This window comes from Tachypleus tridentatus, chromosome 6 (assembly GCF_004210375.1).
Source record: "Tachypleus tridentatus isolate NWPU-2018 chromosome 6, ASM421037v1, whole genome shotgun sequence".
In the NCBI taxonomy this organism is placed as follows: Eukaryota; Metazoa; Arthropoda; class Merostomata; order Xiphosura; family Limulidae; genus Tachypleus; species Tachypleus tridentatus.
The window spans coordinates 137,132,268-137,151,185 of NC_134830.1; the positions used below are offsets into that span (position 1 = coordinate 137,132,268).

The following is an 18,918-nucleotide window of genomic DNA, read 5'->3' on the forward strand; positions in this document are numbered from 1 at the left end:
CACATGTTGTTTTTATAAGCAGCCATTGTGAGGAATAAATTGTGTACTAAATTTTTCGCGTGTAAAGTAACGGAGAAAAACAAAATCGTCGAAAAAAACAAACACGTAAGACTGACAAAAAGAATATAACCAATGGGTAATCCAGAATACTGGTTGTCTTGGTTATTATCACACTAAGCTAAGTCATTGCTCGGTGTGAAGGTTAAACATACTCCAAGTTACAGTAAAGTTTGCCATCTTAGTGAAAGAGTACACTTTTGGTGTCTGTCCTACAATACTTACCGGAAACCTGGTGTGATGCCGTTTTATAGTTTTATAGTATTGTTAAGAGTCGAACTGCCTCGATGCGATTTTCTTTAAGAAGTTTTATCTGCCTACTTGTCCGAAGAAGGCCATGAAAAACGAAATAAAAAACGTTAACTCGTACATGAAGAAATGAACTCCAATAGTTGTATTTAAGCATTGATAATAACTTGCACGTGAATGCACATTTTAAGAAACTATTAAACGTGTTGATTCTGCAAAAGATGGTAATAAATCATTGCCAAATGTTAAGGATAAATTTATAGGCATTTAATTACACCCTCCTACCCAGGTATTGTTTTCCATCCTTCAGTGCGCACGCGACCCGAGCAGGTTGGGTCTAGTGTGACGTGGTTGGGAGGACACTGCCCGCATGTACCGGTATGTATCAGACGTTTTCCCGCAGACAGAGACAGACGACCTCGCGGAGCCAGCTGCTTGTTTGTACCGCGCGTACAAGGCAACCGAGTAGACTAAGTGTAGACAGACAGGGCTTATAAAAACCTAGCCTAACAGTGTCGGCTGCGGGAAGGTAGAATGTGAGTGAGTTGGAACTTGATTGTATTGGGAACGGGACGAAAGCCCAAGAAAGCCATTACAAAACTTGATAGTTTCGTTATTCTTTATATAATTGTATTTACTTCTACAACGTAAGAATCTACGGACTGACAATGTGTGTTTCATAAAACGTAAATATAACCATTTCAGTGAATGTGCGACAGGACGTTAAAAAAGGGGGATTGCAATATTTTTATTTTATAGGAAGCAACAGTTGTGCAGAAAAAAGCAGTATAACATTGGTGTGAATTTCAAGACCGCAGGTTTCTCAAACCAGGTACAGAAAATACGTCTCTTATAATACTCTTCTCTATTGTTTTGAGAAACGTTAACTTAATGCTTAACCGGAACGATAACCGCACTAATGATATTGAACATCGAATACTAAGGGGGAAACCGTGACTCCAAGAATAGGTTAATTGCCTTTCCAAAATCTGGAAACAGCTGGCTCCTTCATCGTATATTTCGTCTAACACTATCTTACCAGCTTCTGTTCAGCCACGGCCCTGGACGACGTAGACTTACTCTCGGCTTGAATATTAGGTCGAACCAGTCATCAGACAGAACGTTAGAATACTGATAACAACAACAGAAGTGTTCTGGTAACATGCTGTTTCATTTTTAGGTAAGATATATTAAAATATGCAAAAAAAGCAAGAAATGATTAAATATTTTGCAGAAGATTAAAAATTAAAAAAGCAAAATAATTAGGGTTAGGAAGAAAAGAACTAAGAAATAATGCGCGCGCATCTGACATCTGGTGGCACTTCTATTGTTGTACATAAAGCAAAACTATTTTAAAAAGTCCCGAAACTTAAATAAAGAAAACGAATTCTGCCAGTAAATATTCGAAGTAAAGTAACTGAATATATTTTTTTGAGTTTGGTTTAATTTAAATGACGTACAATTAATTACGTCTTCAACCTCCTATACTTAAGGAGACGTATCATATTTCCTTTGTTTCTTTCTTCTTTTAAACAGTCATAATTGTGCTCCATTCTTTTAATTCTAAATCAATTGTCTTGAAATTTTGGGAGGGGATATGCCTAGATTCAATACACCTACAGTGTCACGAGATTTCAATGTTTATTGAGTTAATTTAGGCCACTGTTCTGATTTTACGGAATTATAATTTGTACTTTGGAAAACTGTGTTTCTTCATCGCAGTTTCCTTACATTTCTATCACTACAAATGATACTTGGAAGAAATAAAGAATTTAACGTATTTCTATAGATCACAGTATATTGATTTTAGCTTTGCACTCTTATTTTGATAAGGGATAAGAGTTAAACAAACAAACACAACCTCAAATCTAGGGATTTTGCGCGGGCCTACTATTTTTTAATATTTCAACCAGTCTAGATGAGACTTTACGAAAAGAAACCCTACGACTATCCCTATAGGCTATAGCAGGTAAATACAAGATTTATAGGAGCTAAAGTTAAACAAACGCTTGTAGTGTATGTAATAGGAAGCAATGAACCTGACGACCTTGTCTGCTTATGTATTAGAAGGGGTTATTATTAGTACTGTTTTAAGTCATACAATGCCTGAAATTGCATATAATGTACTCAAGAATAGGTTTCATTTACCAAAAAATTAACTGCAAAGGTTTGTCATCGTGAATAAATGTATTTACGTAGAAACATATTGTTTTATTATTTATAATTCAATATGATCAGTATATCATTCCTAAGAAGTTGATTCTATGTTAAGTGTCCATCCTATGTGATGCAGTTTATACTCTCTTCCTTTATCATAAATACCATTTTACTTAGAAATATTCTATCCTGGTGGTTTTGTAGATTAACGTGGATTGGTCTTTCTAGTATAAATACAATGTTTTTATGTTGACAAAAGCAAGCCCACTTTAGCGGCTCTGTGACGCCTGTACCGACATGGGTTAAAATAGTAATTGATATTCAGGTTAATAACGTTGTTAAATACATTTTTTGTATAACATTATTTTATCTAACGGTTAGCAACTGAAACGACATTTTAAAGGATAAAATTAAAGCTGAAAAAATCGAATTAAAACAAACTTGGTTAGATACAGATAACAATTTTTTCTTCTTCTTCGCTTTGTGATTTGGTTTCATTTCATGTGTGTTGAGCTATCTGCTGAGTTCACCCAGGGAAATCAAACTCCTGATTTTAGCGTTGTAAATCCGTAGGATTACCGCTGTACCAGCGGAAGGCTTTATTATGTGTTTGAGATTTTACGGCTCGCTCTTGTAGCGTCACTAGATCACGTCCAACCTACGAGAGATTGACGTCTCTAGTTTTCAAGAACAAAACTATTTATTTATATTACAGATTTTTCGTCTTGTCATAACCGTTAGAATTATACTCGTCATTGGTTTTCTTTGTGGAAGCTTTGAACGCAACACAAAGATATCTCATCTCATTGTTATACGGAATCTTATATTTTTTTAATCGCAGGCTAGGACTGACTTTATTTATCTTTCTATCTACTACGAGATTTGTGATTTGAATCAACTGCTTGTTATTATGCAGGATACTGTGAGGGCATGTGAACATTGTTCATAACACGTAGGCCTGGCATGGCCAAGCGTGTTAAGGCGTGCGACTCGTAATCTGAGGAAAGCGGGTTCGCATCCCCGTCGCGCCAAACATGCTCGCCCTCCCAGCGTTATAATGTTACGGTCAATCCCACTATTCGTTGGTAAAAGAGTAGCCCAAGAGTTGGCGGTGGGTGGTGATGACAAGCTGCCTTCCCTCTAGTCTTACACTGCTAAATTAGGGACGGCTAGCACAGATAGCCCTCGAGTAGCTTTGTGCGAAATTCAAAAACAAACAAACAAAACAATTATAACACGTGTGGCCCGGCATGGCCAAGTGGTTAGGGCCCTCGATTAGTAATATGAGGGTCGCGGATTCGAATCATCGTCACACCACACATGTTCACTCTTTCAGTCGTGGGGACCTTATTAAATTACGATCAGTTCCACTATTCGTTGGTAAAAGAATAACTCAAGGGTTGGCGGTGGGTGGCGATAACTAGTTGCCTTTCCTCTAGACTTACACTGCTAACATAGGGACGGCTAGCACAGATAGCCCTCATGTAGCTTTGCGAAAATTTCAAAAACAAGACAAACGAACATAACAGAGGCAACTTGATTTTTTTTTAAGGATAGGCCTTAAACGGTGATTGAGAGTGGCAAAATGCATACCGTTCACTTTGTGAGATAGTTTTTAAAACGCTGAACCATATCCAAACGCCAATGACTAACATTTACGGTTTTTCTATTTGCCTTTGGTGAAAATGTGTTCCTCAGGGACATGTAGTTCGTAAGATATAATAAATTCAAGTGTATGCTGCATGTTTGTAACCAACTGGTAGAAATATCGTAAGAAAAGTATATTCTCTCAGCATTCACGATTAACTGGAATGCAGATTTTCATGGTGATTTTTTAATATTAAAATGATTTTTATTCATGGACTAGAGAAATTTTACATGACATTTTGTGTAAAAATATCGAATATATACATATATTTACACACACACATTTGTTTGCTTTGTGAGGGGATGCCGTTAAACTTTTGTAGTAAATATTGGTATAGTAAGTCCGAAATAAAGACCTAGCCTTGAGGTGGTTACATAAAATTTATCATTAAAGTAAATATATCGATTTAATTTTAAATTTAAATCATTTCTGAATAAAGCTATTTTATGTTGTATCATCAACGTTCTTTAATATAAAACAAACATCTTTATTTAATGGATACTATAAATTAATAAATATTTTTCCACTTTGGTTGTCTGTACATTTTAGTTTATACTTTTAGTACATAGGTTACCAACAATATTAGGTTATACATTTGTTGCTAAGCGACATGACATAAAAGGCAGTGTTGGAACTTAGTGTTGCTAAAACGTATTAACTTTTCTGTACGATAGAAGTTCTTAACATAACTGATTTTTACCAATAATTATTCTATGAACACTGCGAATTCATATCATGAGTGATCTTAATTTTGATTGGCTCACAAATACATTCACCAACGTTTGACTGTCTCGACTGTACTTTTTTGCTTATTTGTTGGTCAAGCATGATTTTGCTATGAAATGTGAGGCTAGAGTATACTATGAGATGGGGGTGGTTGTACTCGCCGCATAATTTGTGACGGGCGCTACGTTAATTTATTTATAATATCTTATCAGTTATAGCAGTTTATATATAAAAATAAATACCAATAACGTAAAAGTTTAATCCAGAAGTTACAGTTTCCAATAAATGTAAGTAATTTTACTCTTAAACAAACTTTCGTGAAACCTTTACACTGCACTTATTTAGCCCTTCTTTCTCCATATATGATTCATTAATCATAATCATTGAAAGTTACGCCTCTTCTATTTACTAGTTTTTTGTGCTTTTTAATGACATTAATTAATTGATTTTGGTCACAATGTAAACATTACAATTGAGTGTACTATTCTGTGGTCATATGTAACGCGTAAACCATACAGTAAAAAGTATTTTTGTTTGTTTGTTTTGGAATTTCGCAGAAAGCTACTCGAGGGCTATCTGTGCTAGCCGTCCCTAATTTAACAGTGTAAGACTAGAGGGAAGGCAGCTAGTCATCACCACCCACCGCCAACTCTTGGGCTACTCTTTTACCAACGAATAGTGGGATTGACCGTCACATTATACGCCCCCAACGGCTCGGAGGGCGAGCATGTTTAGCGCGACGCGGGCGCGAACCCGCGACCCTCGGATTACGAGTCGCATGCCTTACGCGCTTGGCCATGCCAGGCCAGTAAAAGGTATACAGGTTTACTTACACGAATTTCTGTTTGAATTTAAATACAAGTCAGTAGTTAAAAAAGAATAATTCTTTCCTATGGTTATTCTGTATTTAAAAAAGCACGATAAGTGTCGAGTGATTTCATTTATATTCTATTTAAAAAAGTATATATACATATTTATATTAGAATAATTTTTCATGATGGCCGTTACGTTACACTTAAATGACTATATTAAAATGTAGTAGGCGATGTAATTTAATTTTAATTTTTAAAAATATAAGAACAACAGTTAAGTTGTCCATGGTTATACTAAACGTCTCAGTGGCGAGATTACAGTTTCTCTTTGCTGAAACTGTCCATCTTATTTTTCCGTAATGCTACCTTAGATAATCCGAAGAAGCTAAACCTGTACTTAAAACCTTCTTGTAGACACGGTCTTTATCTAGCAAAAAATCTTTAAAGAATCTGGGAGGTTGGGAATAAAGAAAATAATGATGTAAGTTTATTAGTGTATTTTTTCTCCTCATGATGTTACACCCACGTGAAAGCCTTACTTTTAAAACGCATATTAAAGGCAATTTATAAAAGAAAATAACATTCATCTGTGGTTAGGCTTAATGGACTCACCTAGTAAGACTGCTAAAACGTTAAGCCATGGTTCTCGCATTGTTAACATGCGGTTTAATATGTAAATAAAATATAGGCGGGAAGGTTGAAAATTATACAAATTTGTAGTTGATGACAAAATTACAGTTGTTAGAAATGTCAACTTTCATTGTGTTTGTTTTTATGTGTTTTTTTTAACAGCACGTAATGGTTAGAAAACTTTCAGTAACACCGTTTCTTAATTTTAAAAATCAACAACCGAATTACTTGCAACTAAGGTGGTAAGACCAGTTTCTCTTACGCGGTTTACACAGATTTCAGGGTGGGACAGCCTTTGTGTTTCTGTGAGCTGCTCTTTAATGAAAAATTTTAAGATATTAGTCACTTTCGCTTCGTGATGTTTTCGTAAAGTCATAAAAACCTTTTTCTTATATTTTTATAAATTACTTTTAAATTACTGTTAAGATTTTAAAGATGCCTCTGGTTTTCAATTATTTTTAATAAACTGCTTTTAGTCCATAGTTCTGAAACAGGAATCGTCTTTTATCACCACATATATGGTAAACCTATAACCAAAATGTAAAAACCACCATCGAAGACCAGGTGTGGCCGAGTAGGTAACGGAACAAAAGTCCAAGATATGAAGCTGTGGAGGTGTTATAAATGTGAAAGTCGATTTTGCTACTTGATTGAAAGTAGTCCCATTCTATAGGGAGCAATCAGTCAGCAGCTGTAAATTAGGAAGGGGGTCTATATCTAGCATTTATAGGCCCATTGATCTGGATGTTAAGCCTGTAGCCAATATGTTGTACAGTTTACTGAAGTGTTAATGTTTCTTTAAGCCTTATTTCTGGTCATCATCACGTTTTTTTTCTCAAAGAGTAGTGGTATACGTACCATCCAATGAATTAACATTACCTGATTTGTAAATATCTCATTTAGGTTCTTTCACTCTGCATTCAGTTTAAAATGTTACATTTTGAAATACTGTTATAACGTGTTCTTTCGTGCGGCGGTTTCTTTTCAATTGTTTCATGAAAGTCATTCGAAGTCTAGTACACGTAACAACAACAAAATACTTTTATTTCTTCTCTAGGTTTTAACAGAATACCCTCGCTTTTACGCTGTTGTAACTTATTTTTGGCCTAAATTTACAGATGTTACTCAAATGTAAATATCTCTTTAAAGGTATTTTACTAAAGTTAAAATAATCTTGTACAGTTTCACGACTAATCGATCGAGCAATTAAATATATGCGATAACTAACGCTGATCCAAATATTTCACTGAAAACAAAACACTAATTAATCGCTGTCTGAATATATAAACATCGAGTAAAAATACTGTGGTTGATTGACTTACTCGTCTTTGGATAGCCCTTGAATTTACTAGATTTTTGACGTCATCTTTTAGAATTTTCAAGCCATCCTTTACCGACATACAGCATCAGAAGTATACCTTACAACAGTAGAAAACAATCTTATCAGTGATTGATGGAGATAATATTTGTCGCAGTGAGGACCACTAAGAATATAAGTTGTGCATACCTGTCTCTTTGGACTAAGTGGGTCAGTGAAACCCTATTCTCAGTACATGCTTTCGGGTGTGATTTTATAAACCAGGGGGATGAAATTGATGTTTTGTTGAATAACATGTATCCCCTTCAATTCGAGCGCTGGTCTGCAGAGTCACCAGAATTCATATTAACACCAGCTACGGTCATTTTGATTTAGATTAGTTTTGCGCTGATAGGTCAGTTCGTTCAGAGCTTATGAAGTTTGTCTTCATAAAAGTGTGTTAATCTGTTAGTCAACAGTACTATGCATGCACACACATACACAAATTAGATGTATTTCTAAAGTTTTTGTACTAAAGGTATGTTTGTGAAATGTTAGTTGGCCTGAATAAACTTGATGTTTATGTGACGGATAAAATTGCTTTTCTCCATTGCACAGTTTGCCATATACATTTACAGAACCTCTGTGACCTCCCAAATGCAGGTCTAAAGTTTTTGAGTATCTATCTCTGTTGCATCTGGTAATTCGTGTACTTTAATATAAACTACTGCGAAACCAGCATTATAACATAAAAAAGTCGATAATTCGGACATCAAATGCGATGTTGAAAGTCGCTCTGTACCAGGTCGAGGCATGCGCATTTTGACTCCCACTCCAGCACTTAATGGTTACTAAGCGTCTCATTCGTGCTTAGGCCTAAGCTAATGGCATGCTTTCCATACCGTACAACAGAAGTGTTTGTGTGATGAGATTACGACCCAACCTTTTAGAAATCACTTCTTAAGAAGTTTCTGTTAATGCGGGACTGTAGTGTTTGTATCATTAACCTAAACTGTTGAAATGAGCTCGAAGAAAAAAAAAAATTATCGTAGCGAGAGAGAACGCAGAAGTGAAGTTTTAACCGTTCAAACTTTTCTGTCGCCAAGATATATAAACCTTACGATGCAAATGTGACGTAAAATTTGTATGTAATCGGTATCACAGACATTTTATTTTACTTTCGACACGCTCAGTGTGAAGGTTTCAAATAAATGTGATCGTTAATGTTACTTTTGACCCTTCACCCGGTCAGTGTAAACTTTTTAAACAGTTGAACCGATTCCACCCACTGTTTTTAATCATAATATAAATAAGGAGAACCACATGTTTCGTGTACATTGCTCTTGATAATTTAACAGACCCTGTTAAGAAATCAAGTGTTTAAAGTATCCGTTTTGTTTCTTTAATTCATACATTTTTATCGGGATTTGTTCCAAGTTTTGAAAATAGGTAAAAACGATATTATTATAAAAGCCAAAAATTTAGGGTGAAGTGAGTTAATGTAAAAACAGCAAACCGGACACACACACAACATCATACATTATCACAATTCATAATCTATAAGACACCTACAACTCATGATGTAAGGACCGTTAACTCTTCCTACATAAACCTGACACTCGTGACAAGAAGAGTGTAATATATCGACTATGTAATAATTCGTGACGTGAGTAATGTAAATCTTTGACCTAGTTCTTTTATCTCTCTCATGGTCAGTTTAAACCCGTCACTGAATTCCTAGTTCCTTTTCTCCTTTGACAGTCATCGTGAACCTTTGACCACGTTGCTGTGGTTAATGTAAATTTTCATTGTACTTTCACGTTTGACACTGTCTTGTGAACCTATATCTTTAACTCGTGACCCGGTAAAATAGATTTTACCGTTGACATAGTGAGTGTCAATGTTGTGCAACTCTCTATTTATCTTTATCAAACCCTAGTTTTCTGTGATAAAAATTCGGTAATTTTCGGATTATTACAGGGCATGTAGATGTTGCAACCGTTCACTCGAATCCCGTCGATGAATGCACGAACTACATTTGTTGGTTAAGCGCCCTCTAGTGAATGATGTTTTCTCAGCTGTGTAGAGCACGTCTGTGGACACGACCGTTCAAAAAACAGACAGAGCAACAAAGCGCAGGTAAGAGTTTAATTTGTTTACGTCCTATCTTTCAGGTCGGCGTTGCAAAGGTGTTTTAACTCATGACGTATAGCATTACATATAAATGATTGAATCCGTTGTGAATCTAAGCAGTAAAGCGGCTTGTGTTGGTTTGTTTGTAATGAATATTTTCCGACCTCTGATCATCACGGTAATTTTCTGGTTTCTTTAGTAAGCTCCAAGTGGATCCTAAACCTCTTTATCTTATTCCCGTCCCCTTCCTGCTTTCTTACTAAAGACAAATGCAGCACCCACTGGTCCAGCGGTAAGTTTACAGATTTACAACGCTAAAATCAGGGGTTCGATTACTCTCGATGGACTTAGCAGATATCCCGATGTGGCTTTGCTTTCTGAACATACACTAAAGACAAATGCAGCACCCACTGGTCCAGCGGTAAGTCTACAGATTTACAACGCTAAAATCAGGGGTTCAATAACTCTCGGTGGACTTAGCAGATAGCCCGATGTGGCTTTGCTTTCTGAACACACACTAGAGACAAATGATCTGTAAATAAAATAAATGTCGCTCCCGTCGCGGATACTTTTCTGAGTGTACAGTAAACTATTAACGTTCTATTAATAGTAAATTATTTAGATGACATAGCTTTTGTCATCTTAAGAACGTACAAGTTTTAATGCGCGCGCGCGCACACACATACACAAAGAAGAAGGAATAAGAAAGGGTGTTTGTAACGATTCATTATCGCCCTAAAAGGAAAATTTTGGCTCCAGACGTAAGAACCTTTGACTGTGGTCTTCTAAAGAACGTTCTGGTAACCCCTTTCTCATCAACATTAAAACCTTCCAACCTTTATTTTTTAAGTAATAAATCTGTTGTAGTTTTAGTTTTTATATTAAAAAAATCTTCATACAGTGTATATGTTGTCATTGAAGTGAATGCTGACTTGAGTAAATAATAGTGTGCCTATTTAATGGAGTACTGAGTAAAATGTTCCTTTTCAGTCGCAGCATCACGGCTCATTGAATGACTCTGAGTTTTTTTATTTTTTAAAGTACGAACCTTTAACTCGTACCTCCATCATCTCTTGACCGATTTGAAATGTAATTACAGTTTTGGACTTAGGAGGTCAAACGCTTTGGATTGATATATTTGACCACGCCCATGGCCTCGTAGATTAATTTACTCTAATCTTTCCTGAAAGAATTTAAATTTGAGGGTAGGCTAGTAGAGAGATCCTGATGAGGAATGAAATCGAATCGGGTGTACGCGCGCTTCACACTTGATATTGCTGGCGAACAAAAATATAACGACAAAAAAAGGAAAAACAAGGACCGATGTACTTTAATCCTGCCCAACAGAATTTCAAGTACCACGGCTTTTGAAGATTCTCTTGTGTGTGTTTTTTAAGAGTGCGTAATGATTAGAGTAATTGAAATGTATTGTAGGATTAACCATTTTCATTTTATTGTATCATTAATATTCTAGCAACACGTCTGTAGAAAGTAGGCGTGCTGTATTTTGGACCTGAGGTTCCATGGTTTGGTTCCCGTTACCAAAACAAAAAAAAGGTTAAAACAGTTGTTAAGCATAAAGTTACATGGTGGGTTATCAGTAGTGTGCTCACCATTGGTATCGAAACCCTGTTATTAGCATGATAAACCTCCATTCTTACCGCTTAGCCAATGGAGCAACCACATAATGATAGTAGATTACCACACTTCATTCTGATAATAATAATAATAATAATAGCCCAATACTTGACGGTTGGAGCTGTTGACTAGTGCGTGTGTATTTTCTTATAGCAAAGCCCCATCGAGCTATCTGTTGTGCCAACCGAGAGGAATCGAACTCCTGATTTTAGCATTCTAAATCCGTAGATTTACCGCTGTTCTTGCGTCCCACGCTGTTGACTATCCGATTTCCCTCTCTAGTCCATCACTTAAAAAGTAATGACGGATAACCTTTGTGTAACTTCCGGCGAAAAATGAGCAAATAAATCCAACAAAATTTGTCTTTTTTTTCTCTCTTGCGTTGAATTATTAGTAATTCTAATATGTTTTAACCTTTGGTCACATATTAATGTGTTCAGTCATCAGACAGGACAGTGTGATTTCGTTTAAAATAAGGACACGAAGTTTGATATAAAGATTAAAGTTACGCTGGGACTTATAAAACTCATTATTGCATAGTAACTTCTACAGTTCAAAAATGGGGCAGAACTGGATATGCGAACACGTCATCAAAGATACTAACAGACCGGTATGAAAACCTACACTTTTCTACTGTCGTTTCGTTGGCACAAACGTAGCGAGGTTGAAGACACAAGAAAAATATTAAGGTTGCTTTTCTCACCTGGAAATTGTTTTAGTTCTTGTTGTAAAGGGCTTTGTATTAAATAATCTTTAAGTGTTAGACATGCACGTGTTATTAATAATCTTTAAGTGTTAGACATGCACGTGTTATTAATAATCTTTAAGTGTTAGACATGCACGTGTTATATATATTTAAAACTTTTTAACGTTTCATTTGCAGAATCTTTAGAGTTTATAAAGATATAGCTTGTAAGAACCTTGATATTAATTATTGGAATTTATTAAAATGTGCGCCATGGAAAGTTTATCTACATATTTTGAGAAACATTACAGACTTTATCAGTTAAAGCTCATATATATTGGTATAACATATTTTGTTTTTTTTTTTAACAATGTAGTTTATACTGAACAGAATATATTTCTGGAAATCGATCATTTTGCTTCAAGCTTGCAAAAGGTAAATACGTATAGCTATGAGTCTGTTTTTGATAAATTATTTCAGTCGGGTTTTCTCATAGAAATATGCTAATCTGTGAAGTAACTCCGTTGTCGTATTTTAACACTTAGTTTAATTTTCAGATTAAATGTCTTTTTTTTTTTCTCTTTTTATGTATTTATTCTAGTTGGACCATGTGACTCGGTGCTTGTTAATATTCGTGTTGGGCTCAGCACAGATAGCCCATCTTTGGGCTTGACAATAAATATTAGTAATAGACTATAATCGTTTTAAAACTTAGTGGTTGTTCAAGTATGACATTTTTATTTCTGTGCAAAAACAAACATTAATGAAATATCGATATATATATTTTTAAGTAATTCGTGCATGTTTATAAAGGGTTATAATAGAAGGTTTATGTTTAGAGTGCTGAAATCTAAATTAACAGTTAATTCACACAGTAGAAACTTTTGTGAAATATACTCGACCTTTAAACTTCAGTAACTTGTGGATGGACTTTTTCCATTGTTTTTAGTACGGATTTTTTATTTTTATTATAGCCCTTTTTCTTTGTTATTATAACTGACTTTCGTTTTTTAGTTACGGATTTTTCTTGTTCATTATAGTTTGATTTCTTACAGCAGAACCACATCGGACTATCTGCTGAGTCCACCGAGGGTTTTTTATTAAAGGCTTCCTTTTTTGTTGTGGCCTTTTCCCTTTTTTATTACGGACTTTCGCATTTTAATCATGTAATTTGCCTTTTTGTTATGGACTTTGCCCTTTCTTATTGTCCTTTTTTTTAATGAGCGAAAGATTATTGGACGTTTGACATTTTATCCAGCCGTTGCGCATGGAAATTTTTCTTGCGTTTTTAACCAATCCAATTTGAAAATCACAATTCCTTATCCTGCTAAATCGCTCTTAGTTTCAGGTGATTGTTTTAATATAAACATTTAACGACTGTCTGTTTTCATGATTCTAGTTTCCGCCACGGGAATTACACACCACAGTTTGTGATGTGGAAGAAGAGAAAACATTAATGTTTCCCTAGTTGAATGTTAGCTGGTGTTTCAAGACCGGTTTTGGGTATGGTTGAATGCACAATCTGTGAAAGTAATGTGAATATATTTACATGCGTAAGTAGATAAACAAGTTTGAAGAAATGGTTAGAATACATATTGTGCGTGTCCACTTAAGTTAACATGTGTTTCTTTTAAAAATGTTTTCTCTTTTGTAGACGGTTGAGAATTAAAGTTTCACTGTTCCAGATCTACAGTGCAGTATTTTAAATTTTACTGAAACTTAAAAACCTCAAGACATTTTATTTTAGCAACGACGAATTCCGTTTTCCATCTTTCGAACCTTTAATTTTCATTCAGAAATACGTTGTGGTCACATTGCCATATATATTAAAGTACACACAGTGAATGTTTGTTGTAGTACACAGATATGACGTATTAGTTTTAAAGTACACACGGTGAATGTTTGTTGTAATACACAGATATGGAGTATTAGTTTTAGAGTACTCACAGTGAATGTTTTTAAAGTACACACCGTGAAGGTCAGTTCTCGTACACAAATGGATAAAATGTTTTAATTGTAAGGAATTAATAAAGGAGGACAGTTTATAAGAGTTATATTAAGAGTGGTAGTTTCCAGGAGACCGAGAGAGAAATCGAGTTATAATGGATGGTATGTTCCATTTGCAAGGGTTAAAGATGAGGTAGTTTTAGGATGGGAAATGATGTATTTGAAAGGGATATGGAAGGGTAGCTGTTGGAGAAAGGAAAAAAGTTGTATTTGATAAAAATAGAAGATGAGGAAATAACATCTATTAAATGGGCATTATAACAAAATAAAAAGAGATATAGCTTAGCATATGTTCTGTCTTCCACCCCTAACACATGTCGCTATCCAACTTCAATGTTGTATTTCGTGTTCCTAGAAGTCTGGTTTTGAATTTCGCACAAAGCTACACAAGGGCTATTTGCGCTAGCCGTCTTTAATTTAGCAGAGTAAGACTAGAAGGAAGGCAGCTAGTCATCACCACCCACCGCTAACTCTTGGTCTACTCTTTCACTTACGAATAGTGGGACTGGCCGTATCATAATAACACCCCCAAAGCTAAAATGGCGAGCATGTTTGATGTGACGGTAATTCGAACCCGCTTTCCTCAGATTATGAGTCGAGCGTCCTAACCACCTGGCTATGCCGGCCTCATTTTGTGACAGAGACAGACCTCGTAATGTTAACTGTCCTTCGTATATGACTAAAAAATATATAGCTTATATATATTTGTCAGTCCAGTCAGTCATGTAATAATAAGTAGATGTATTTTTCTATTTATTCATAATTCAGAAATGACTAGCTATTAATATTGTCTTAAGTTTTTTCTAAGCATAGGTATAAAAATAAAGAAAATTATGTGGTAGAAATGTCCAACAGTGACTCAGCTGTAAGATTGATGTTGATTTTTAACACTAAAATCCATGGTTCCATCCTCACAGCAAACAGAGCATTGACATTCAACTTACTTAATTTTGCGCTGAAAAAAAGTGGCCAAAATTCGCTAATCTTAAACAAAGTCTTTAATGAGGTTTCAAGTTGCATGCGATACGTACACTGTAACATTTTCTGTTTTGTTCAGATGGCTTCAAGAGTCAAAGTTGTTAAAAGACCACAGCTAAAGATTTTAAGAACTTTTATTTTTCTAAGTTAAAGCTTCTCTTTAATGACGTCTGAGTTTGAGTGGAGACACTTTATGGAGGCGAACAAATAAACTCCAGTAAATAAATACTTAACTCCATGTTCTCTCCCACCCCTCAAACCAACCCACACACCTTGCGGCGGCAACAGCAACTAATATGACTGCCCAGGACGATTTATGTGTACTCTGAGATCCGTGGTTTGTAAGGACGTTACACACAAACACAAGATGTGCTTGGGAAATAGACATGGCGTGGGTGGGCGTAAGGATACGGGGCTGACTTGTTTTTTTACTACGTGGCTCACTCTGATCTTTCTTGTTAAACAGGATCAACGGGTTATAAAAGTTTGCATCTGAGAAGCCTTTTTTTTTTTTTTTTAATCGTTCCAGTGGGAAATTTTCACATTAATTTGTACGGTCACTTGTTTGTGGAAACAGTGCCTTTGAGTACAGCTCAATAGATCGGGCGTGACCTTAGGGCTTAGCTTGCTCGAACAATAAATCCAAGAGTTCTCGATTTGCGGGGTGGTTGCAGAAACACTCCTTGTACTTTGGGGGCTCTGCGTGCGGCACAAGAATGGCTATCAAACCCCAATATTGGATACAGTGGTAAGAAAAGAAAAGTCCAAGAGCTGAGGAGGTAGATATTGACCAGCTAGACCTTCCCTCTAGTTTATCTATTGAAAATTAGGGGGACGGCTATGCACATAGTCCCTTTTCTTGTGGCTTTGGGTTGCCCAATGAAGGAGCTTATTAGTTAATTATAACCACGTTACTTGTTCCATTTTCTAGATCTTGTAACACTTTTTTTTAACATTTGTATGGGTAAAATTGTTTTATTTGTTGTTGTTTTGAGGTTTAGACTTTTATTATGGCTGGATTTCTCTAAAGTTCCTAGATCTCTCATAAAGAAACAGCTTACCCCCAGTGGAGGTTTTTTAAAACCTTTAAACTTACATCTGTAATTCAACCATACTGGTTGTTATCTGAATAGGTATAAATCACATTACAATTTAACGTTAAAATTCAATGTTCGATGCTTCGTAGCATATTCGGCGCAGGTATCCCAGTGTGTTGCATTGAAAACAAACAATCTCTAATAGGACAGAATTATTTGAAAATTAAACCCTATATCATTTTGGACACTGATCTTCGAGGATATAACACTAAATGACTCATCTAGTGTTTTAATATCTTTTCTTGAAACGTCATCATATGTAGAAAAGATTCACTCGGAATAAAATAACAAGTGACGTCACAGCAACCTTCATTATGATTAGCTAAAGTAGAAACTACGTCACATTAGGATCTGGTATGATCGGAAAAGGTTAAATGTGATTGGATAGGATAACATATGACGTCACCTTGAGGTTATATCTGGTCAAGGTAGTAAGTTGAGGTCACGAGGAAGTGATATAGTTTTAGAATTGAAAGCATCAATAGCTAACTTTACACTTCAAATCGATATCCGACATTACCGTTAATCTTAGATTTAGCGGGTAAGTTACAAATCCACTTCATCATTAGGGATACATGGAAATGTTTGTGCAGTTAACGGAAAGTAGGCATAACAGTGACTTGTATGTATCAGGAATATGTCAGAAGGTTAATAACCTTCATCAGACCGTTCACTAGACACGTCCAGACACTAATTACTGCTTGGTGTTAGATAATAACCGTCATCAGGCCATTCACTAGACACATCGAGACACTAATTACTGCTTGGTGTTAGATAATAACCGTCATCAGGCCATTCACTAGACACGTCGAGACACTAATTACTGCTTGGTGTTAGATAATAACCTTCATCAGGCCGTTCACTAGACACGTCCAGACACTAATTACTGCTTGATGTTAGATAATAACCGTCATCAGGCCATTCACCAGACACATCGAAACACTAATTACTGCTTGGTGTTAGATAATAACCGTCATCAGGCCATTCACTAGACACATCAAGACACTAATTACTGTTTGGTGTTAGATAATAACCGTCATCAGGCCGTTCACTAGATACGTCGAGACACTAATTACTGTTTGGTGTTAGATAATAACCGTCATCAGGCCGTTCACTAGACACGTCCAGACACTAATTACTGTTTGGTGTTAGATAATAACCTTCATCAGGCCGTTCACTAGACACGTCGAGACACTAATTACTGCTTGGTGTTAGATAATAACCTTCATCAGGCCGTTCACTAGACACGTCGAGACACTAATTACTGCTTTGGTGTTAGATAATAACCTTCATCAGGCCGTTCACTAGACACGTCGAGACACTAATTACTGTTTGGTGTTAGATAATAACCTTCATCAGGCCGTTCACTAGACACGTCGAGACACTAATTACTGTTTGGTGTTAGATAATAACCTTCATCAGGCCGTTCACTAGACACGTGCAGACACTAATTACTGCTTTGTGTTAAATAATAACCTTCATCAGGCCATTCACTAGACACATCGAGACACTAATTACTGCTTGGTGTTAGATAATAACCGTCATCAGGCCGTTCACTAGACACGTCGAGACACTAATTACTGCTTGGTGTTAGATAATAACCGTCATCAGGCCGTTCACTAGACACGTCGAGACACTAATTACTGCTTGATGTTAGATAATAACCGTCATCAGGCCATTCACTAGACACGTCGAGACACTAATTACTGCTTGGTGTTAGATAATAACCGTCATCAGGCCATTCACTAGACACGTCGAGACACTAATTACTGTTTGGTGTTAGATAATAACCTTCATCAGGCCGTTCACTAGACACGTCCAGACAATAATTACTGCTTGGTGTTAGATAACCGTCAGCAGGCCGTTCACTAGACACGTCCAGACACTAATTACTGCTTGGTGTTAGATAATAACCTTCATCAGGCCGTTCACTAGACACGTCCAGACACTAATTACTGCTTGGTGTTAGATAATAACCGTCATCAGGCCGTTCACTAGACACGTCGAGACACTAATTACTGTTTGGTGTTAGATAATAACCTTCATCAGGCCATTCACTAGACACGTCGAGACACTAATTACTGCTTGGTGTTAGATAATAACCGTCATCAGGCCGTTCACTAGACACGTCCAGACACTAATTACTGTTTGGTGTTAGATAATAACCGTCATCAGGCCGTTCACTAGACACGTCGAGACACTAATTACTGTTTGGTGTTAGATAATAACCTTCATCAGGCCGTTCACTAGACACGTGCAGACACTAATTACTGCTTTGTGTTAAATAATAACCTTCATCAGGCCATTCACTAGACACGTCGAGACACTAATTACTGCTTGGTGTTAGATAATAACCGTCATCAGGCCGTTCACTAGACACGTCGAGACACTAATTACTGCTTGGTGTTAGATAATAACCGTCATCAGGCCGTTCACTAGACACGTCGAGACACTAATTACTGCTTGATGTTAGATAATAACCGTCATCAGGCCATTCACTAGACACGTCGAGACACTAATTACTGTTTGGTGTTAGATAATAACCGTCATCAGGCCATTCACTAGACACGTTGAGACACTAATTACTGTTTGGTGTTAGATAATAACCTTCATCAGGCCGTTCACTAGACACGTCCAGACAATAATTACTGCTTGGTGTTAGATAACCGTCAGCAGGCCGTTCACTAGACACGTCCAGACACTAATTACTGCTTGGTGTTAGATAATAACCTTCATCAGGCCGTTCACTAGACACGTCCAGACACTAATTACTGCTTGGTGTTAGATAATAACCGTCATCAGGC

The 18,918-nt window shown here is 36.3% G+C and overlaps 1 protein-coding gene across 1 annotated transcript in view; it reads left to right on the forward strand.

The window, feature by feature from the left end:
• Window positions 1-671: 671 nt before the first annotated feature.
• The window catches only part of LOC143253786 (uncharacterized), a 33,985-nt gene continuing 15,738 nt past the window's right edge, over window positions 672-18,918 (forward strand). The window contains exons 1-2 of the mRNA XM_076508157.1: window positions 672-1,486; window positions 9,557-9,715. Of these exons, the coding sequence (XP_076364272.1) occupies window positions 9,640-9,715 (76 nt within the window). The 5' untranslated portion in view covers window positions 672-1,486; window positions 9,557-9,639. The remainder of the gene's footprint in view (window positions 1,487-9,556; window positions 9,716-18,918) is intronic.